This window comes from Nyctereutes procyonoides, unplaced genomic scaffold, assembly GCF_905146905.1.
Source record: "Nyctereutes procyonoides isolate TBG_1078 unplaced genomic scaffold, NYPRO_anot_genome, whole genome shotgun sequence".
NCBI lineage: Eukaryota > Metazoa > Chordata > Mammalia > Carnivora > Canidae > Nyctereutes > Nyctereutes procyonoides.
The window spans coordinates 22,691,309-22,711,006 of record NW_026575034.1 but is presented as its reverse complement, the minus strand read 5'-3'; the positions used below and the strand labels follow the sequence as shown (position 1 = coordinate 22,711,006).

The following is a 19,698-nucleotide window of genomic DNA, read 5'->3' as shown; positions in this document are numbered from 1 at the left end:
TTAACCATGACAGAAAGTCTTGTCTCAATTTTTAAAGCTATTCCTTTCCTCAGTGTTTGTTTTCCACAATTAGTGTTTGATATTTTAGAGCTGAGAGAGAAAAGCATAGTCATCTCTCCACAAATCATTTCTTCAACTTAAATATAAACTCACTTTCTTAAGAAATCCTGTGGCAGGTGATGTGATGAGCACTGAGTGTTATACGCAACTGATGAATTACTGAAAACTACATCTGACACTAAAGATGCGCTCTATGTTGGCTAATTGAGTTTAAATTACAAAAAGAAACAAAATATCCTGTGGAGAATGATCAATCTTAAATTCATTAATCCAAGATTTGTTGATGTTTAGAAGTGTTTCTGTAATATTCTAAAGCCTTATTATGTTTTCTTTTTGTTCTTCCATTTTGTCATCATGGAAATACACACCAGATTCAATTAAAAAATGAACTTTAGCATTTATTTAATTCAAACATTTTGTCGACATTTTGGAAAATATTTAATACACAACTTTTAAACAAAGAGTAGTTTGACAATTGTATTGTTATAAAATTAATAAATATTAGACCCTCAAAAGTACACGTTACAGAACAGTATACATATTAATAACTTTCCATCTAATCTAAATAAGAGATTTCAGTATTCATGTGTGACTTATCTCCAAAAATCTTTTGCTAACTTACATCCATATTAAAAGCAAATGCAAGTCTCTGAACAACCTCAGATTCTGATAACCATGTTTTATTTGCCGATTGTATACCAAATATGGAGTTGTATTTGACCTATTCTTTTAAATTTTGTGGTTATTTAATTTTAAATGAGATTGAATATATTTTAATATTTATTGACCATATCAAAGTATTGACAACGGAATTTTTTTTTTACAACTTAAATTCTATATCTTGTTTTTATAGGTTTATGCTGTCTTTTGTCATATTGATTTGTAAGTATGTTTTGCATGAGTAAACTAATTTTGGCATGTGTTGAATTGTCAATAGTTTGATATTTCTTACTGTTTTTATGTATCCTTATATATGTATGTGTGTCTGTGTCAAAGCATTGATTTTCATTTTATGGACTCTCATTTCCTGTCCTTATCTGGAAGCTGTAGCTTATTCAAAAGATCTCTTTTAAAAGAACAGATTTTCCTTAATTTTACAGTTTCATTTTTATGTGTATGATATTGGTATAAGTACAAATGAGTTTGTAGCATAGTAATACTTATATTTGGGTTAAGAAATTAGGTATAGGGCAGAGAGATAGATTAAATAGGCAATGGGTATGGTGTGGTGAGCATGAAGTGCTGTATGTGAGTGACAAATTACTAAATTCTACACCTGAAACTCATGTTGCACAGTATTTTAGCTAACTGGAATTTAAATAAAAACTTGAAATAAAAAGAAATTAGGTATAGATTTATCTTTGAGTTTGCTACATGACTATTACATAATCCATATTTTCTTTAAAAAATTAAATGGCACTAAAATTCATTAAATTTATTCCTTAATTTTTCTATGTATCTAGTGTTACTTCTGTACTTAATATTCTGTTATTTTGAGATGCGTGGGTGTGAAGTCATGACTTGAGACCACAACCTGAGCTGAAATCAAGAGTTGCACACTTAACCAACTGAGCCACCCAGGAACCCCTTGAAATGTAGTTTTTAAATTCTTTTAGTTCTCTGATTTTTAATATTTCCTAAGAAACTATAAAAATTTTATAAAGTTAAGAATATTGTTATTTGTTTAGTCACAGTGAAACTATGGGAATGTTTTAGGAGAACAGATACAGCTACACAGAGTAAAGAATATATTTCTATTACCGGTGTATGCCATTACACCCTCTAACAGAGTGTTAATGATTTCTTTTTCTTTCTTTCTTTCTTTCTTTCTTTCTTTCTTTCTTTCTTTCTTTCTTTCTTTCTTTCTTTCTTTTTTCTTTCTTTCTCTTTCTTTCTTTCTTTCTTCTTTCTTTCTTTTTTTTTAGAGAGAGACAGAGAGAGAGCAAGCATCAATGGAGGAGGGGGAGAGAGAGACAGAGAATCTTAAGCAGGGGGGTTAATCTCAAGACTATGAGATCCTGACTTGAGCCAAAATTAAGAGTCACTTAATCCACTGAGTCACCCAGGTGCCCCTAAGGGTGTGAATGATTTCTACGTGTGTTTATGTACATTATATCTTCAGGTTCTGTATATGTGACTAGGATTTGTCATTCAATTATGCTTTCTAATGGTATTTTTGAATGCAAATATGACACTTATTTTTAGAATGTGCTAATTGCTGAGAGCTTATAATTTTTTGAGCGATTTATTTATTTTAGAGAGAGAGAGAACGTTTATAGTGGGGGATGAGGGGAGGAGCAGAGGGAAAGGGACAAGCGGACTGCATGCTTAGCACAGGACCCAAGCAATGCTGGCTGATCCCAGGACACTGAGATCATGACCTGAGCTGAAACCAAGAGTCGACACTCAACCTGCTGAGCCACCCAGGTGCCCTGAAGGCTTGTAATTTTAACAAATTTTTAGAAAAAATTATTGGGTATCACATTTAGAGTAAATTTGAATTCAATAAGAACATTACCTTCTTCCATCTCATATGAATATTTTAATTCATTTCTTAATTCATTTCATGGATTAATAAAGAAATAACATTAAATTACCATCCTATAGAGAAAAATCTTGACTTTTCCCTACCTTAAAAAAAATTACAACAAAGAAAATCTATGAAAAATCTGTTTGTTTGTTTTACAAAATTGCTGTTTTAAACTCCATCTCTTTGAGTACAAGTTGAGTGGAATAAATTACTTCTTAATTAGATACGGATTGTTGATTCTTTGGTTCATAGAGTAAAGAGGCATGAATAATCAATTGTATGATTTAAACCAGATTCATTTACAGTATAGCTTCATTTACATTATGGAAATTACTTCCAAGTTTTCAATCATTTGACTATTTTTCCTTAGTTTCAATTTTTTGTGAACTCTTACATGTGATACACATTTAGATGCATTTTAATGCAAAGCAGGAAAAAGGGCCAATATGATTTTGTAAAACCAATGCCATATTACTTTTGAAGATTGGAAGTTATTTTTACCACAAAATTAATGAATTGCTCAAATCTTGTTTCCAAAATATAAATAAGGACTCCAAAGGAATCTAATAAGGAAAACACATTTTCCCTAGTTAGAGTTCTTCATCCATTCTTCTATCTCTATTTTATACGTTTTTCTAAAAGACTAACATTTAAGAGCTATGAATTTATACATTTACATACTTGCTATCAGTCAGATGATCATATATATGTATATATATCCATGTGTCTTAATACATTTTAGTTGTACGCCAAAAGATAAATGCCTCTTCATAAATGCATGCTATGAAGATTGAATCATGGATTTAATGATTCAGTTCTCCAATAACAGAAGAGGAAAAAAGACTATGGGTTAGAGTATTTGGAGCAATCCTTTAAGGATGAAATGCTTCACAAGTTTGCTCTCAGAAGCTTATGGACAGAGTTCCACAAAGCAATAAAGATCAGCTCTGCCTAATAGCACTATCTGATAGCATATGCATGAGTATTTTTCCTAATTTGGTAAAGAGGATGAGAATGAAGATGAGTTGCTGCTAGAGATGAAAAAAGGTAACAGTATCTTTTCTCTTGAAGATGCTCATGAATGGCAATTCAACATGCTTTTTAGCACAGACTAGTCTTTATTACTTTCCCAAATGGCTAGTTATCTGACCTCACATTAATTATTAGGTAAACGTGATTTTGCCATCAGTGAGAAACGCCACTACAGAAGAAAAGTCTTGCCTTGTTGATATTTTTCAAATCCAGAAAGGAAAAATAAAAAGATTCTGTAAAGCATATTAGTGAAACATTTATTCTACACGGTAAAGGACATCGATTTCTGTGAGACTCAAATTAAGATTGTCAATTTAGTATGCATTTTGAGGTATGTAAAAAAAAAACAAAACAGAATTGTCTGTTGACAAATTAACGAGAAGAGAAGGGTGATGATGCTTGAGTCTCAAACTGCTGACCAGTCTGAAAACATCACTTAAGATTAGCAATGAGTTGTAATGTCGATATTGATTAAGGCAACCATACCAAGTGGTGACAAAATTGTGCCTCCGGTGATAAATGGGTACTTACTATGTGTTTGGATGATTTCTTTATAGATATTCCTTGTAAGTTAAACTTCTCTGGGCAATTGTGAATATTATTTTTTTCTAGTCAGAAGTGATAATGCCATGTTATGAATGACTCTACTATCAGAACTTCAAACTTGGGTTTGATTATTATTTTTGATACTTAGAAATCTTTCATGTAATGGCATATCCTGTAAGTCTTCATTTTCAGTCGCCTTATTTTTAACGTCTTTAACTGAATATATTCCTTCCCTCTCCCTGCCTGAAGTTTTCTACAGGTAAGCCCCTGTGTCTATGTAAGCTAAAGCGTTTTACTTCTTTTTCATGGAAAACCACTTCTGAATCCTGCCACGGATTTGTTGGGTTTTGACACTGTAGATGATGGGGTTCATCAAGGGTGGGAAGATGATATAGATGTTGCCCATGAGGACATGGACCATAGGAGAGAGGTGTGTCCCAAAACGATGCACCATAGTCAGACCAATTATTGGGATATAGAAAACCATGACAGCACAGATATGGGAGACACAGGTCTGCAAGGACTTCTGCCGCTCCTCCCGGGATGCAATGGCCAAGACCGAATGCAGGATCAGAATGTAGGATACAATAATTAGCATGGAATCAAACAAAAGTGTACAAATCACCAGAGCCAAGGCATAGAAACTGTTAAAGCGAATGTCAGAACATGCTAGTCTTAGTAAGTCTTGGTGAAGGCAAAAAGAGTGAGAGAGGATGTGGGAATGGCAATAGTGGAAGAACTTTAGGCGGATTATGGGAGCCATAATGAACACAAAACTCCTAACTAAAATTCCCAGCCCAATGTTGGTAATCCGGGCACTGGTTAGGATGGACGTATACCTCAGAGGATTACAGATTGCTGTAAAGCGACCAAAAGCCATGGCGAGAAGGACTCCAGACTCTGTGAGGGACAGACCATGGATGAAATAAGTTTGAGCAATGCAGGCATCCAGGCTGACTTCCTGGCTAAGTCCCCACAGGATGCCCAGCACCGTGTGCACTGTGGACAGCCCCATGCACAGGTCGGTGAGGGCCAGCATGGCCAGGAAGTAGAACATGGGCTGGTGCAGGCTCGGCTCAGTCCGGATCACATGCAGCACCAGGCAGTTCCCAGACAGTACCATAGCATACATACAGGAGAAAGGGATGGACAGCCAGGGATATTCCTGCTCCAGGCCAGGGAAGCCTGTTAGTAGAAAGGTTGAGGAATTGGTGTCATAAGCAGGAAAAGCAGGCATGGATAATTTGCTGTATTTCTCCAATGAGTCAGCACTTGTGTCCATTTGGTAGAGCGCTTTCATTCGAATTATTTTCTCATAGAGGACCAATCTGAGCAAAAATGATATGGGTATGTAATACAGAATTCTCTACATTAAAAAGTCACATTTACTGTTGTTCACACCTGTTATCCAAGTACATCTCCACACTTAGGAACCTTGTTGTGTGTCTACCTAGTAAAACATTGAGGGTAGACCAAGGAAAGTGATCTAAAATAGATTTCGTCTTTTCTCGAGCAACTAGAGATTATGATAAATTTTGACTCTCCGGATGTCTGTTAATTTTTCAGAGTATTTATATAAAAAAAAAAAACAACAACAACAGTTACCCTTCACCTTTGGGCGCGGTTCCGTCTGTCTCTTCATACATCCAGTGATTCAATCTGTCTTTTTTTTCTGGCAATCACTGCTGGAGTCTCAACTCAACAACAAAAGCTCAAAGATATATTTGTTTCTCTGCTCTCAAGAAAGTGGATCGTATCTTTGTAAGTGCTTGCATCGAGAGAACTAGACGACTGTGATGTATAACGTCAGGAAGCAGATGGGTATAAATGGACCCCATGTCCCTAGAGATAGTCTGTTCACATTTTCAAATGAATGGTCAAAACAGCTATTACCTGACTACAATCTGGAAGTATCCATAGGGAGTACGTTTGTTCTTTTTAACAAACACATATTCCGTTTGATGTTCTAACTGTTCCAGGAGTTGAAAAACTATTAGGGAAAATAACATAACACTATATGTTAGTTATAATTCAATTATAAGATAGGTAACAGCACACAAACCCTAAGTAACTGGTGCTATTGTGAGCCCGGCTTTCTAAATGACTAAATTGAGTTCAAGAGAGAGTAAGCAGCTGGATCCTTGCAGGCCGACTCCAAGGCATATGCTCTTGACGGCTCATCTGTCTTCAGTTTCGCTGCTATCACCTTTCAGAGGCTGTTGCTTCCCTAGCATGAAGATTCAAAGGTTTCAGGGGTTTTCTCTGATCTTTAACATTACATTAGAACTATCTCGTTTATCAGTTCTACTTGCTTTCAACAGGATCATCAGTGAGCTTAAGATCCTCTATCATACTCGCTTCTTTCACAAACTAGGCGTTCAGCCACCACAAGGTAGATACTCTTTGTTTCTTCTGTTGTTCTGGAGACGTTCCAGTGTTTGTGAGTAACTGCTTTTCATCCATCACAAACTTTCTCAATGAGAGTTTCTTTCTCCTTCCCGCCAGCTTTATTGAAGTAGAATAGACTCATAACATTTGTGTCAATTTGAGGTGCACATGTTGATTTATAATTTACCTCTTTCAAAAGAATTACTGCCACAACATTAGCTAACTCCTTCATGCTGTCAAATAATTACCATTTATTTTTCTTAGAGTGAGAACATGTAAGGTGTATTCCCTTAGCAACTTTCACATATATGATACAGTACCATTAACTATAATCACCATGTTCTACATTAATCCCCAGAAATTGTTAATCTTATAACTGGCAGTTTGTGCCCTTTGGCAAATATCTCCCAACTTCCCTCATCCCCCAGCTCCTGGGAACAACCACTCTACTTTGATTCTGAGTTTGGCTCCATTGGATTCCACATATAGGAGGTATTATGCAATATTTATCTTTCTCTGTCTGACTTATTTCATTTAACATTATGTTTTCAAGCTTTATCAAAATTGTTAAAGTGCAGGATTTTCTTCTTTTTCACGGCTGAATATTATTTTATTAATTATTAATATTTATTTAATCATTTATTATATTATTTTATTAAATATATATCCAATATATATCACATCTTCTTTATTCACTCATCTATAGACAGATACTTAGGTTGTTTCCATATTAGGGATAGTGATGCCATGAACAAGGGAGTGCAGGTATTGAAAACTGTCCAGTTAAATTTATTTTTAAGTTTTTTATTGTTTTTATTCTATTATAAGCAGTTTGAATTTCTTTTTCCTTTTTCAGATGTTTTCCTTTTAGTGTATAGAAATGAAACTGTTTTCTGTATGCTGATTTATACCCTGCAACTTTACTGAATCTGTTGGTTAACTCTAGCAGGTTTTTTTGTTGTTTGTTTGTTTTTTTTTTTTTTTTTTTTGGTGGAATCGTGAGGATTTTCTTGATATAAGATCATATCTGCAAACAAAGACAATTTTACTTTGTCTTTTTTTGTTGAGATGCCGTTTTTCCTTTTTGCTGCCTGATTGCTACAGTTTCTGACTTCCTGTTATGTAGACTAAAAGTGGGGAGACTGGGCAAGCTTGTTTTATTTCTGATCTTAGTAGAAAATCTCAACCTTTCACCACTGAATATGATATTGCCCATGAGTTTGTCATATATGGCCCTTCTTATGTTGAGGTATGCTTTTTATTAAGATTTTATTTATTTATTCATGAGAGACAGAAAGAGAGAGGCAGAGACACAGGCAGAGGGAGAAGCAGGCTGAATGCAGGGAACCTGATGTGGGACTCGATCCTGGGACTACTACTACTACAGCTCCTCGAGGAGGGAGCTGCGCCGCCTCAGGAGTGCGATTCCAGCGGCACAGGCTGGGAAGTCCAAGGAGCGGGGGGACACAGCCCAGGATCTTACATTCCGGTGGGACAGGCAGAGGCCAGGAGGGCAGAGAACGGCAAGGATGCTCCTGTCCTCGGAGGGCCCCGACATGTGCAGATCGGCTCCCCTCGCCCCCAAGTATCCATGCGCCTGTGGACTGGGAGCTGCTGTCGTTTCTGCGGTGGAGCTGCTGTCGTTCTGCGGGAGCTGACTCCAGGGCTGGAGAGCTGGGCGCCGCCACTGTTGTTCCTCCTGTTGTCATCTTGTACCTGGGTCTGAGCAGGGGCCTCACAGGATAAACAACCCCCACTGAGCCCTGCACCAGGCAGGGGTCTGAGCAGCTCCCCCAGGTGCACACACCTAAGAATCAGCCCAGCAGCCCCTCCTCCAGAAGACCAGCTAGAAGGAAAGGGGAAAAGCAAGTTCTTGACCAAGCAACACTGGAAAGCTCCAGGGGAAATTGAGGGATTTACAGTATATAGAATCAGAGGATATTCCCCCTTGTTTTTGTTTTCTGTTTGTTTCCCCCCTTCTTCTTCTCCTTCCCCTTCCTCCTTCTTCTCCTTCTCTCTTCTCCTTCTTCTTCTTCTTTCTTCTTCTTCTTCTTCTTCTTCTTCTTCTTCTTCTTCTTCTTCTTCTTCTTCTTCTCTTCTTCTTCTTCTTCTTCTTTTCTTTTCTTTTCTTTTCTTCTTCTTCTTCTTCTTCTTCTTCTTCTTCTTCTTCTTCTTCTTCTTCTTCTTTCTTCTTCTTCTCTCTTTCATTTTCTTTTCTTTTTTTCTCCTCTCTTTTTCTCCTTTATCCAGTACAACTTGTTTTTGGCCACTCTGCACTGAGCAAAATGACTAGTGGGAAAAACTCACCTCAAAAGAAAGAACCAGAAACGGACCTCTCTCTCCTATAGAGTTACAAAATTTGGATTACAATTCAATGTCAGAAACCCAATTCAGAAGCATAATTATAAAGCTACTGGTGGCTCTAGAAAAAAGCATAAAGGACTTAAGAGACTTCATGACTACAGAATTTGCAACTAAATCAGGCAGAAATTAAAAATCAATTAAATAAGATGCAATCCAAACTACAGGTCCTAACAACGAGGGTTAACCAGGTAGAAGAACAAGTTAGTGACATATAAGACAAGTTGATGGCAAAGAGGGAAATGAGGAAAAAAGAGAAAAACAATTAAAAGATCATGAGGATACGTTAAAAGAAATAAATGACAGCCTCAGAAGGAAACATCTACATTTAATTGGGGTTCCTGAGGATGCTGAAAGGGACAGAGGTCCAGAATATGTATTTGAACAAATCATAGCAGAAAACTTTCCAAATCTGGGAAGGGAAACAGGTATTCACATCCAGGAAATAGAGAGATCCACCACTAAAATCAAAACTGCTCAACACCTAGACATTTAATTGTGAAGCTTGCAAATTCCAAAGATAACGAGAAGATCCTTAAAGCAGCAAGAGACAAGAAATCTCTAACTTTAACAGGGAGAAATGTTAGATTAGCAGCAGACCTCTCCACAGAGACCTGGCAGGACAGAAAGGGCTGGCAGGATATATTCAGGGTCCTAAATGAGAAGAACCTGCATCCAAGAATACTTTACCAACAAGGCTCTCATTCAGAGTAGAAGGAGAGATAAAGAGCTTCCAAGATAGGCAGAAACTGAAAGAATATGTGACCACCAAGCCAGCTCTCCAAGAAATACTAATGGGGATTCTGTAATAGAAAGAGGAAGTCTAAGGGAACTATCTGCAAAAACAGGGACTGAATAGGTATCATGATGACACTAAATTCATATCTTTCAATAGTAACTCTGAACGTGAATGGGCTTAATGACCCCATCAAAATGCGCAGGGTGTCAGCCTGGATAAAAAAGCAAGACCCATATATTTGCTGTCTACAAGAGACTCATTTTATACCTAAGGACACCTACAGCCTGAAAATAAAAGGTTGGAGAACCATGTAACATTCAAATGGCCCTCAAAAGAAAGTAGGGGTACCCATCCTTATATCAAATAAACTAAAGTTTATCCCAAAGACTGTGGTAAGAGATGAAGAGGGACACTATATCACACTTAAAGGATCTATCCAACAAGAGGAGCTAACAATCATCAATATTTATGCCCTGAATGTGGGAGCTGCAAGTATATCAATCAATTAATAACCAAAGTTAAGACACACTTAGATAATAATACACTTATACTTGGTGACTTCAGTGTAGTGCTTTCTACAATTGGCATGTCTTCTAAGCACAACATCTCCAAAGAAACGAGAGTTTTAAATGATACACTGGACCAGATGGATTTCACAGATTTCTACAGAACTTTACATCCAAACTCAACTGAATACATATTCTTTTCAAGTGCACATGGAACTTTCTCCAGAATAGACCACATACTGGGTCACAAGTCAAGTCTTAAACGATACCAAAAGATTGGGATTGTCCCCTGCATATTTTCAAACCATAATGCTTTGAAACTATAACTAAATCACAAGAAGAAGTTTGGAAGGATTTCAAGCATTAGGAGGTTAAAGACCATCCTGCTAAAAGATGAAAGGGTCAACCAGGAAATTAAGGAAGAATTTAAAAGATTCATGGAAACTAATGAGAATGAAGATACAACCATTCAAATACCTTGAGATACAGCAAAAGCAATCCTGAGGGGGAAATAATCGCAATACAAGCATCCATCCAAAAACTGGAAAGAACTCAAATACAAAACCTAACTATGCACCTAAAGGAGCTGAAAAAAAAAAAACAGTAAATAGATCCTACACCCAGCAGAAGAAGAGATTAATAAAGATTTGAGCAGAACTCAATGAAATAGAGACCAGAAGAACTGTGGAACAGATCAACAAAACCAGGAGTTGGTTCTTTGAAAGAATTAATAAGATAGATAAACTATTAGCCTACCATATTAAAAAGAAGAGAGAAAAGACTCAAATTAATAAAATCATGAATGAGAAAGGAGAGATCACTACCAACACCAAGGAAATACAAACGATTTTAAAAACATATTATGAGCAGCTATACGCCAATAAATTAGGCAACCTAGGAGAAATGGACGCATTTCTGAAAAACCTTAAACTACCAAAACTGGAACAGGAATAAATAAAAAACCTGAACAGGCCAATAACCAGGGTGGAAATGGAAGCAGCCATCAAAAACCTCCCAAGACACAAAAGGCCAGATGGCTTCCCAGGGGAATTCTATCAAATGTTTAAAGAAGAAACCATACCTATTCTACTAAAGCTGTCTGGAAAGATAGAAAGAGATGGAGTACTTCCAAAGTCGTTCTATGAGCACAGCATCACCTTAATTCCAAAACCAGACAAAGACCCCACCCAAAAGGAGAATTACAGACCAATATCCCTGATGAACATGGATGCAAAAATTCTCAACAAGATACTAGCCAATAGGATCCAACAACACATTAAGAAGATTAGTCACCATGACCAAGGGAGATTTATCCCCGGGATGCAAGGCTGGTTCAACACTCATAAAGCAATCAATGTGATTGATCATATCAGCAAGAGAAAAACCACGAACCATATGATCCTCTCATTAGATGCAGAGAAAGCATTTGACAAAATACAGCATCCATTCCTGATCAAAACTCTTCAGAGTATAGGGATAGAGGGAACATTCCTCAGCATCTTAAAATCCATCTATGAAAAGCCCACAGCAAATATCATTCTCAATGGGGAAACACTGGGAGCCTTTCCTTAAGATCAGGAACATAACAGGGATGTCCACTCTCACCACTGCTATTCAACATAGTACTAGAAGTCCTAGCCTCAGCAATCAGGCAACAAAAAGACATTAAAGGCATTCAAATGGGCAAAGAAGAAGTCAAACTCTCCCTCTTCGCAGATGACATGATACTATACATAGTAAACCCAAAAGACTCCACCCAAGATTGCTAGAAATCATACAGCAATTTGGTAGCATGGCAGGATGCAAAATCAATGCCCAGAAGTCAGTGGCATTTCTATACACTAACAATGAGACTGAAGAAAGAGAAATTAAGGAGTCAATCCCATTTACAATTGCACCCAAAAGCATAAGATACCTAGGAATAAACCTAACCGAAGAGGTAAAGGATCTATACTCTAAAAACTACCGAACACTTCTGAAAAAAATTGAGGAAGACACAAAGAGATGGAAAAATATTCCATGCTCATGGATTGGCAGAATTAATATTGTGAAAATGTCAATGTTACTCAGGGCAATTTACACGTTTAATGCAATCCCTATCAAAATACCATGGACTTTCTTCAGACAGTTAGAACAAATTATTTTAAGATTTGTGTGGAATCAGAAAAGACCCCGAATAGCCAGGGGAATTTTAAAAAAGAAAACCATATCTGGGGACATCACAATGCCAGATTTCAGGTTGTACTACAAAGCTGTGGTCATCAAGACAGTGTGGTACTGGCACAAACACAGACACATAGATCAATGGAACAGAAAAGAGAACCCAGAAGTGGATCCTCAACTCTATGGTCAACTAATTTTTGGCAGAGCAGGAAAGACTATCCACTGGAACAAAGACAGTCTCTTCAATAAATGGTGCTGGGAAAATTGGACATCCACATGCAGAAGAATGAAACTGGACCACTCTCTTGCACCATACACAAAGATAAACTCAAAATGGATGAAAAATATAAATGTGAGGCAAGATTCCATCAAAATCCTAGAGGAGAACACAGGCAACACCCTTTTTGAACTTGGCCACAGTAATTTCTTGCAAGATACATCCATGTAGGGAAGAGAAACAAAAGCAAAAATAAACTATTGGGACTTCATCAAGATTAGAAGCTTGTGCACAGCAAAACAAATAGTCCACAAAACTAAAAGACAACCTACAGAATGGGAGAAGATATTTGCAAATGACCTATGAGATAAAGGGCTAGTATCCAAGATCTATAAAGAACTTATTAAACTCAACACCAAAGAAACAAACAATCCAATCATGAAATGGGCAAAAGACATGAAGAGAAATCTCACAGAGGAAGACATAGACATGGCCAACAAGCACATGAGACAATGCTCTGCATCACTGGCCATCAGGGAAATACAAATCAAAACCACAATGAGATACCACCTCACACCAGTGAGAATGGGGAAAATTAACAAGGCAGGAAACAACAAATGTTGGAGAGGATGTGGAGAAAGGGGAACCCTCTTGCACTGTTGGTGGGAATGTGAACTGGTGCAGCCACTCTGGAAAACTGTGTGGAGGTTCCTCAAAGAATTAAAAATAGACCTGCCCTACGACCCAGCAATTGCACTGTTAGGGATTTACCCCGAAGATTCAGATGCAATGAAACGCCGGGACACCTGCACCCCGATGTTTCTAGCAGCAGTGTCCACAATAGCCAAACTGTGGAAGGAGCCTCGGTGTCCATCGAAAGATGAATGGATAAAGAAGATGTGGTTTATGTATACAATGGAATATTACTCAGCCATTAGAAACGACAAATACCCACCATTTGCTTCAACGTGGATGGAACTGGAGGGTATTATGCTGAGTGAAGTAAGTCAATTGGAGAGGGACAATTGTATAAAATAAATAAATAAATAAATAAATAAATAAATAAATAAAACATTTCATGTCACATAAAGGGTGTGGTTACATGAGTTCACAGATAGGGATCTAGGCGGGGAACCTCCTTACCTGAAGAGGATCTAGACTTTGTGAACACTAAAGCTTATACTCTTTGCGGTCCCTCTGAAGGAAAATAATATAAAGCAACTGTGCTATAAACTTTACTAAAACATGATATGAACGCCCACGGTCTAGGCTACTCTGGGGACTTGCCGGTGATGGACCCTACAGCTAGATCTGCCTAAGCTTCCTGATAAATCCATGGTCCTCTGGCTCCACGTGAGGTGATGCAGAGTGTCTTCTGGAACACTTCTGTTGATGCACAGCTTTGGGGTCTAAGGAGCATGCAGAGGCCTCCATCCTCAGCAAACCCTCTTCCCTCCCATTCCTGAGCGTCAGCCCTACCAGTTAACTTGGGCCAAGAGTTTCGAGGTGCGGGGGTGAAGAACAAAAACACACGGAGTCCCTTCAGGGGACCCCAAGTACTCCTTGAAACCTCATTACCTATAGTCCCTCCTGCCTTCAATCCTCGCAATGGGGGTGGAGGTCTGCACTGAGATTCTGGGCTAGCTCAGTGCTTAGCTGAGGAATAGCCCTCCACCACTCTCTGGAACTCTCTCTGGGCTACACAGTCTCTCAATTTTCACTGTTTCTCAACTCTGGGAGACCGCTGGCTCTGTTTGGGAGCCCTCCCCACACTGTGGCCTGGCAACTCTCCAGACAGCAAGCTGTGACCCTTCTCTGAGGGTCACTGTCCTGAGCTGCCTATTGTCCGGTATCTGAAGACCATTGTTTCCTACATTTTGTCCGGCTTTTTTTTTTTTTTTTTAAAGTTGTTTTAGGTAGGAGGATAAATACAGTTCCTGTGGCTCTGTTTCGGCCAATCATAAAAATCCACTTCATCCATTTTCAGGAAATTGTCTGCAGAATACAAGTGTGAAGAAGCAGAGTTTGTATGTCAGTCATTCTGTGCAGTAAAACTGGCATTCCATAAAAAAGCAGCCAGTTTAACCTGTGACTCAGATAGTCACCTAAGTGTGTTTCTTGGAGAGGGCCATTGCACGTTGGCGTGCAGCAGGAGTGCTTTGTGGTTGCAGCCCAGTTCCTGGCCCAAAGGGTTCTACTCAAGGGCTGAGATTTAATAGAATTAATAATTTTACTGCTCGATCAAGTTCATTCCTCCCTGTAACTGGCTTTTTATTTCCTTTTTTTCCTGTGAGTGCACCGCAGCAAAGAATGACCTGTGGCTCCATTTGGGGCCAAAGGTCGGGTCAGGCCAGGGTGCCACTTCATACCCACCTTTGCCTTTGCACGGGTGGTGCAAATAACGATGTAGCCATGGTATTGTGATGAAAATAGTTTGGGCCTCTCAGATCCCCAGAAGATTCTCAGGGACTGCTCAAGGTTCTGTGGAACATTCTCTGAGAACCGCTATTTGGGTTTCCCCCACAAAGAATCCCTAAACTGCTTATTTGTGGGACTTGATTGAGAAACAGCCTTGCCGTGGATCCGCTACAACTTTCTTGGTCTGTTTCTCAATTTTCAAAGTGAGTTTTCCCTGCTGTGTGAGCTTAGTGGCACTTCCCTTGTCCCTGCTCACTGTTTCTCCCTCTGGAGCCAGGACTTGGGGTCCCAGGGCAGCTGCTTGAACCATCCCAGAGGAAGAAGCAACCATTCACAACTTTGGCTTATTCAAACTGAGCAGATTTATGGACATAATTACAATAGCCAACACTTCTAGATTCCATATTCTCTGCTAAGAAGTTGCAAACATTAAAAAAGAAGAAGAAAAGAAGAAGAAAAGAAGAAGAAGAAGAAGAAGAAGAAGAAGAAGAAGAAGAAGAAGAAGAAGAAGAAAGGCCATGACCTGAGCTGATACCAACAGTGGACACTTAACCAACTGAGTCTTCCAGGTGCCCTGGCATGAAAGTTTTACAGATTTTTGACAAAGAAATACAACGCTGTGAGGAATTGACAAGACAAATAAATCTTATGCTTACCAGCTTCAATTAGTAAGGAATTCTAAATTTGACTAGAATCCAAGCTGGAGTAATACTAGTAATATTAAAAGGTTTATTCAGTTTTAGCTTTTTATTTTTTTTTTTACAAGGCATATTTATATAGGCTACTTTGGCCCTGCATATCCTACCTCTGATGGTAAAGATGTCTCTTTACTTTTAGGTGCAGAGAGGGGACCTTTCACAGGGGAGATGTTTTTACTGAATTCTGGAGACAAGAAGAGTCAGTCTTCCTGCAGAGGCTGTTAGTTCAAAATAGTCTTTATGACTTTATGTCACACTTTGGGGGTGGCCTTCATGGGCCCTCACAAGGTCATTCATACCTTTTCTGTGTATAATTAGCAAAAGCACCTGGAAAATCCATTCTGTCTGACCTAACAGAATGCAGGACTGGTAGGCTAGATTACATAGTTTAGTGCAAAAGTTTGGTGAACAGTGATAGAGTCAGTTATACACTACTACATATTCTACTGTGCAACCCCAAATCTACATAGTTTTTGGTACTCATGAGATATGTCAATTGACTATAATCTTGGTGTCTGCATATGTGACATTTTAAAGAGAATTTGATCAACTTCTTTATTTTGAAGGGAGGATGCAGAGGTACAGACTGTAAAATATCAGTAGCTCAGCTGGGCATGGGGTTGTGCTTTTGAGAATTTTTTCAATGTATATTTCACTTCCATCTCTCATCCTCTTCATAGATAAAATTAAGAATGTCAATTCCATCATAAAATCCAGATACATATTTTTTTGGTTCACACCTTAAAAAATACTGACCTCTCAAAATAGAAAAAAGAGGAAATTAAAAAACACAACACATATATCAATCTCTATTTTATTTCTTTGAATATTGTCACTTACTCAGAGCCATGTACTAGCAATGCCTGTGGCAGTAGAGTTACCAGCAGTGATTAATTACAGTTAAACTCTAGAGATAGGAGGAAGCAAATTGTTGCACATGTATCTTCAGGTATATGAAGTCCCATCCTCAATATTCTAACAAATGGGAAAATTCAATTTGAAAAGTAATGTTTGTTTGGTGTCTTTGTCCTTTAGTGTTTCATTAGAAATTTAAGTTGATTTTTTTTTAGATTTGATATAATTATTTGAGAGAGAGAGAGAGAGAGAGACTACATGAGTGGGGGTGAGGAGGCAGAGGGAGGGAGTCATGCAGACTCCCTGCTGAGCATAGGGTCAGGATGTAAGGCTAGATCCCAGGACCCTGAGATCCTAACCTGAGCTGAGGCAGACATTTAAACTGAGCCACCCAGGCACCCCAATATGATTTTTTTAAATTAGAAACTATCAAGTTGATGTTGTTATTCTTGCCTTTCAAACTGTTACTGTATAAACCCCACGCATCCCTACAGTCTGCCTGCCTTAACAGCCCTGCCCTTGTCAGATGACTTTACCTTGATGGCTCCTTTCTGTTGGGCTCTCTGTGGTGATACTTCTTTGTGTCAGAGTGCCTGACTCTTCCATCAGTCATTTCCTCTGTAGCTCATTTCCTAAAGATGCTTCTTGCAAATCATTGGCAATTGACTTGTTCTAGTTACAGTGGGAAAAACATGTCTTATTTCTTCTCCTTGTTAGAAGAATTAGAGAAATAGGATGTGAAGGAAGCTTTACATTCAATTATACTATTGATTGATGATGAAAATATAGATGAATGAATAAAGTAGATGTGGTTTATGTATACAATGGAATATTACTCAGCCATTAGACATGAAAAATACCCACCATTTGCTTCCATGTGGATGGAACTGGAAGGTATTATGCTGAGTGAAATAAGTCAATCGGAGAAGGACAAACATTATATGGTCTCATTCATTTGGGGAATATAAAAAATAGTGAAAGGGAATAAAGGGTAAAGGAGAAAAAATGAGTTGGAAATATCAAAAAGGGAGACAGAACATGAAAGACTCCTAACTCTGGGAAACGAACTAGGGGTGGTGAAAGGGGATGAGGGCCGGGGGAGGTGGGGGTGAATGGGTGATGGGCACTGAGGGGGCACTTGATGTGATGAGCACTGGGTGTTATTCTATATGTTGGCAAATTTAACACCAATAAAAAATAAATTTATAAAAATAAAAAAATAAAAAATAAAATAAAATAAAAATAAAAATAAACAAATAAAAAAGAAAATATAAATGATCCCTATTATATATGCATTAAGGTTGACATTAAATGGAAACATTTATAGATATTACAATTATATTTTGAAGTAAGAATAACTATTTGAGTTATCCAAGGGCAATAACATTATGCCCATTTTATACAACTGTAAAATGGGTTTGGGAACCTAAATTTTGCATAAGTTGAGCTTTTGTTTTTCTCCATGGATATTTCTAAGAAAATATGTTTTCTTACAGTTTTCTATATAATTTCATACTCTTCCCTCTATGTACTGACTACAAGAAACAATAAGCTAAATGAGCCAAAGTGAATACTAGTGAAAAGGAAAAAAAATTCAAGTGGTGGTTCATAAACTATTAGGGTCAAAATTCTGCATTTACACATTTATACTTTATTTTTAAAAATTGTAACTGAATTGATAACATAATGAGAAATTATCTGTTAATGCATTATGCATGTGTATACAGATATATAACTACATATACATATTTGTATCTACGTGTAAATATATATATAGTTGATTCTTATTATTACAGATTCTGTGTGAATTCACCTCTTGTTTGAATGTATTTGAAACCTTAAAATCAATACCCTAGTATTGTCACCATCAGTGGACATGTGCAGAGCAGAAAAAAAAAATTGAGGTGCCTAACACATATGTCCCCAGCTGAGTTTAGACAAGGTGAAGCTCTACCTTTAGGTGTCATCTCCTATATGACTCAATCAATATCCCTTTTTGTGATCTATTTAATGTCCTGTTCTCATTTCATTGTTGTTGGTGGTATGATGATGGGGACTGTTGAAGATAGCCCCCAATCATGCTATGGAAATGCTGTCCAGGTTCCTAAACACTAGGCTGTGATCTATTTTACAAGGTAAATAAGTGTGACAGTTAAGCTGCCCATAGGTGTAAGTTATAGCCACTTTGCTGGTGAGTTCAATATTAAGGAATTAAAAATACTATACATCCAGAAAACAGAACAGAGGTTTACCAGTTATAGCCACTTTGCTGGTGAGTTCAATATTAAGGAGTTAAAAATACTGTACATCCAGAAAACAGAACAGAGGTTTACCAGTATGTGTATGAGGCTGATTCTACAAGTGCTCTAGTGACATCTAAAGCATTCAATGAAACTAAGTAAAAGACAGAAAAGTGAAACAATTTGTGAATTCAAGGGATTATGAGGCATTAAAAAAGTTTAATGGGTAGCAGGTTGTGAGGGTGAAATCCAAAGGAATCTATAGACACATCACCCAGGGTCAAGGAAATGTCAAACACTTCTCAGCTAGTGTTTCACTACAATGAGATCCTACATGAAATTCATTATTTGTAAGAACTAGTTAGTAAAATGTGTCTTTGAACAGAAAGACCATACAGATTATCTATTACCTGGTTATTGAAAGTGTGATGAGAGGCTGAAGAGCAACTTGATGCTGTGGTTCAGAATATATTAATGCAATGTGTGCAGTGACGTCACAGAACATAACTGCAGCAAATAATAAAAATAGGCTATAGGCTATATCTATACTTACACTGCAATTCTTTCTTGAATGCATAGTGCAAAATCACTTTCGGCTAGGAAAATATAAGTAAATGCACATGAATGTTTATTACATCATTAATATGTTTCAGAAAATGTTTATTGAGAGAAAAAGTTAATTGAATTATGGCACTGCTATAATATTCAATGCCATAGTCATTTTTAAAGTGAAAAAGTCCATAAGTCAGAATTTGGAGAATTGCCTTCATTATTAGCTAAGTAGCTGGAAAACTGCAGAACAGAATTTATTATATGATCTATTGTTTATTTAAAATAACTGTACATATAGTCTCCAGTATATAAAAACCTGAAGATACACTCACTAATTAACTCTACTGAGTGAGAGAGAGAGAGAGAGGAGAGAACAGAAGCATTTTACAGTCT

The 19,698-nt window shown here is 37.6% G+C and overlaps 1 protein-coding gene across 1 annotated transcript; it reads right to left on the bottom strand.

Moving 5' to 3' along the window:
- Positions 1-4,460: 4,460 nt before the first annotated feature.
- Positions 4,461-6,788, bottom strand: LOC129504880 (olfactory receptor 51V1-like). Its single transcript, XM_055317757.1, has 3 exons — positions 6,744-6,788; positions 6,062-6,138; positions 4,461-5,496 (listed from the first exon to the last, which is right to left on the bottom strand). The coding sequence occupies exons 1-3, from the start codon at positions 6,786-6,788 to the stop codon at positions 4,461-4,463; spliced, it is 1,158 nt and encodes a 385-aa protein (XP_055173732.1).
- Positions 6,789-19,698: the final 12,910 nt, after the last annotated feature.